The sequence below is a fragment of the Empidonax traillii genome, unplaced genomic scaffold (assembly GCF_003031625.1).
Source record: "Empidonax traillii isolate 1590-97213 ecotype Southwest subspecies unplaced genomic scaffold, ASM303162v1 scaffold780:size295419, whole genome shotgun sequence".
Lineage (NCBI taxonomy): Eukaryota > Metazoa > Chordata > Aves > Passeriformes > Tyrannidae > Empidonax > Empidonax traillii.
In genome coordinates this window covers 1,580-5,244 of record NW_020955973.1, presented here as the reverse complement: position 1 = coordinate 5,244, position 3,665 = coordinate 1,580, and the positions used below count along the sequence as shown (strand labels likewise).

General features: G+C 50.6%; 1 protein-coding gene and 2 long non-coding RNA genes across 3 annotated transcripts; 2 read left to right on the top strand and 1 right to left on the bottom strand.

Moving 5' to 3' along the window:
* Positions 1-14: 14 nt before the first annotated feature.
* LOC114066578 (E1A-binding protein p400-like) lies at positions 15-943 on the top strand. The gene is made up of 3 exons (XM_027901369.1): positions 15-174; positions 352-593; positions 758-943. The coding sequence occupies exons 1-3, from the start codon at positions 87-89 to the stop codon at positions 941-943; spliced, it is 516 nt and encodes a 171-aa protein (XP_027757170.1). The 5' UTR covers positions 15-86.
* A 124-nt stretch (positions 944-1,067) lies between these two features.
* On the top strand, positions 1,068-2,347 carry LOC114066583. Its single transcript, XR_003573210.1, has 3 exons — positions 1,068-1,320; positions 1,692-1,770; positions 2,265-2,347. It is a non-coding gene; the product is annotated as an uncharacterized LOC114066583 (long non-coding RNA).
* LOC114066584 lies at positions 1,605-2,896 on the bottom strand. The gene is made up of 3 exons (XR_003573211.1): positions 2,797-2,896; positions 2,009-2,065; positions 1,605-1,799 (listed from the first exon to the last, which is right to left on the bottom strand). It is a non-coding gene; the product is annotated as an uncharacterized LOC114066584 (long non-coding RNA).
* Between the last annotated feature and the right edge of the window lie 769 nt (positions 2,897-3,665).

The window sequence follows — 3,665 nt, the reverse complement described above, 5'->3', positions numbered from 1 at the left end:
TTTTTTGGTTTGTCTTTAAGCTTTGGACTCCCCCTTTTGTACCTGAGAATCATGATGATGTCTACACTGACTCTGTCCTGTGCCTGATGTACAGCAGCACCCTGATTCCAGAGTCTGAGCTGCCCCCTGTGTTTGTCAGAAGGGCGTGGAAGCGGCAGAGATCAGAGCCGTCCTGTAAGTTTGGACTCAAAATTACACAGGAGGGTGTAATGTGTGGTCACATTTTTGTGTGAAGTGCTATGAAAACCCTTCTGCAAGAATCTCTTTGTGATTCGCAGCTGTCGGTTTTCTGTCATGATCTTGGTGCACGAAGTTGCTTTCTCACTGGAGGTAATAACTTTTGCCAATTAGCCCCAGGGGAGAGAAAGAAGCGTTGCCACGGGAGGACGGTTGTTCCTCCACCTTCGCTGTTTGACCGAGTGACTCCAAGAATAATGAAAACACGGCAGAAGAGCCAAGCTCAGAAGGCCCTGCCCGGGGTACCACAGAAAACGTATTTTGCAAGGCCTTTGTCAGCTCTCCCCAGCTCAGCTGCAGACACTGGGCAGGATGGCCCTGCGTGGCTGATTGCTGAAGACATGGCACTGCTAAAAGTAAGACGGTCCTTTAAGTTTTTGTTGACTTCAGAAAGTTTTTACTTGCAAGTTTAGTCCAGCATCTGTAGGCCTTGCTTCGTGCAGGATTAAACGTGTTTGTGCACACAGGAAGAGTGTTTAATTGAAACATTTCACAGATGGGATTTCCCTCTGCCCCTCAGGCCATGGAACAGTCACGGACAGCTCCTCTAAAGCTGGCTGTTGTGTCACCAGCACGGGCAGCAAACTGGGACTTTGTCAGCGACGTGGTTAACTCCTCCAACCACATCTATCGCTCCCCAAGGCAATGCCGGAGTCGTTACGTAAGAGCCTTGGCAGGTCCAGAGGGAAAGGTGAGTTTAAATTGAAATGTGCTTTGCACCGGGAAGACTTGGGGGTTTTTTGCTTAGGAATAGGAATTTCCTCAATGCTATGACAGTTTGACCATTTTGGACTATCAGCGTATTAAAATAAGGAAGGGGAGCTGTTTATTTTAAAGTGGCAGGATATGAATTGTCTTCAGTCAAGACTACTGTTAACTATGATTTTTGAGACACTTATGATCACTTATTTTTGGTCCCCAAGCCTTGAATATCTATTTGTCCCAGAACATAGGTGGTTATCCTCCTTGTGCCAGACAAGCCTCTGCTAAGGATCAGGATTGTGAGCGTGCCCAAGTCTATATGAATCACTTTGAGCTGGTGACAATGACTGCTAGAAAAAGAAGTTCCTCAAATAGGTTTCTGTAAGTTTAATTTTACTGTCAATATTTTTTCCCAGATTTAACAGTAAATCCCTTTGGTGGCCTGATTGGTGAATTTTTTTTTTTTTGGTAAGCACAGAGGTATTTCACAGGGGCTTTTCTCTTGTCAAAAAATTCTGTGATGACTTTTAGCCTTAAGTTAAGTGTCAGAGAATCAAACCTCTGCTTGTGCTGATGTAAAGGAAAGCTTGAAGTGCTTCAGTATTGCTCCATGGGATGCACCAGTTCCCTGCTCATCCCCAGCTGTGTCAGATCTTAACTCCAGAATTTTAAAATTCTTTGAGTTAAAACGTTGTGATATTAAAATAGCTGCACAAAATTCAGTTGCCTTAAGCTACTTCATTTACTTTCAGTGCAGAGAACTACAATAATCTCCTACCACTGTCTGGGGTTGTTTCCACCTGTGCGGAGCCTTTGACGGTGCAGGAAAAGGTCCGTTCGGTTTTTCCAGGTGAATTCCACTCTGTACGTTCTTTTCAGTACCTTTTCAAGTCTTTTAATTTCCAAATCTTTTCAATTGCTTTCCCCTGTAAAAACAATTGCAAAGCCTGTTAATAAGGAAAAATATAACAAGGGTATTTGGAAGACTGAAAACTGTTCTGTGTGGGTTTTGGCCGCCTAATCCCCTTTCATTGCCTCAGCCCTCTGTTCCAGACATGCTCCATTATACTTCTGCTGCAGTTGTCTCATTTTTGGGGCATTTCAGCAATGTCAGAAGCAGCCAACCCTGATATATATATAATTTTTTTTTTTTTTTGGTCAAGTCAGAATTTTGATTGCAATTATTGGTTTAGAGACAACTAGGAAGGATAAATCTTTACACGAATTCACAGTAACAATTGTGAGGTTCATCTACTCAGAATTAAAACAGTTAATAAGAGGCCTCTTGCTGTGATCCCTCCTTCCACCTCTTTCTGTTGTCATAGGCCTTGAGTGAAGAACAAAAAGCTTCTCCCATGCAGGAGCAACAACCTGGCCAGCAGCAAGAAGAGGAACAAACAGTGGAGCAAATCCAAACCCAGCGATAACCACAGGGGCAAACACAGGTCTCTGTTGTCCTGAGCGAGGGGAAGTCCTGTGAGCTCACAGAATCACTGAGTCCAACCTCTGACCCAACACCACCTTGTCCACCGGACCATGGCACTGAGTGCCACATCCAGTCTCTTCCTAAACACCTCCAGAGCCCAGGGACGGTGACTCCACCACCTCCCTGGGCAGTCCATTCCAATGTCTGATCACTCTCTCTGTGAAGAACTTCTTCCTGATGTCCAGCCTAACCCTCCCCTGGCACAGACTGTGCCCTCTCGTCCCTGATTCCCTGGGAGCAGAGCCCGACCCCCACTTCTCTCCCCTCTCCTGTCAGGGAGTTGTAGAGAGCGAGGTCTCCCCTGAGCCTCCTCCTCTCCAGGTTGAGCCCCCTCAGCCGCCCCTCACAGGACCTGCGCTCCAGCCCCTCACCAGCCCCGCCGCCCTTCTCTGGAGCTCGCAAGCGTTGTGTTTGATTTACACCAAACCCTGAAGGACAGCCCTGCCCGCACAGAAGTTACTGTCAATAAACGCGGGGTTTTTTTCCGTCCTGTCGCCGCCTCTCGTTCCTATCGCGACATACCCGGGGGGGGAGGGAGTGGGGGGGAGCAGGAGCCCTCCCTCACGCCCTGCTTGCCTTGGCGCGCAGGCGCGGCGGGCGGCGCAGGCGCGCGGGGCCGTGCGCAGGCGCGGCGGGTCCGCTCCGTGTGGCGGCGGCGGCGGCGGCGCTGGTGGTGGCGGCGGCCCCGCCCGCCCGTCCTGCCCGGGGCCCGCGGGGAGAGCGGGGACGGCGGTGAGTGCGGCCCCCTCAGCCTCCCCTCAGCTCCCCCAAAGCCTCCCCACCGCCCGCCGAGCCGCGGGGGGGGGCGGCTCCAAGGGGGGCGCGGGCAGGGCCGGGCGGCGGCGGCGGGGCCGGTGCTCCCCCGCGGGGCCCAGGCGGCCCCGCTCCGCTCCGCGCACACACAAAAGGCGATTCCCCCCGCTCCGGGACCTGCCCTGGTCGGCCTCTAATTAATTGGGTGCTTTCGCTGGAGCCGTGAGTGTTGGCGAGGCGCGAGTGATTAGAATAATGGGATCTTGTTGGTGGCTATAGGTTGGTATCGTTTGAATCTTAATTGTTTGGTGTCGGCGCTGCGCGTGTGTTTGTGCTGGAATACCAAAAGCGAAACTGTCGCTTTCAAAATGCGAGAGAGACTTCGATTTTATAGAAAACAAAATAAAAACTATCAGGTTTCATTTTTCTGCCGTGTGACTCCCAGCCTGAATCTATCTACCTGTCTGTGCTTGTCAGTGGGATTTTT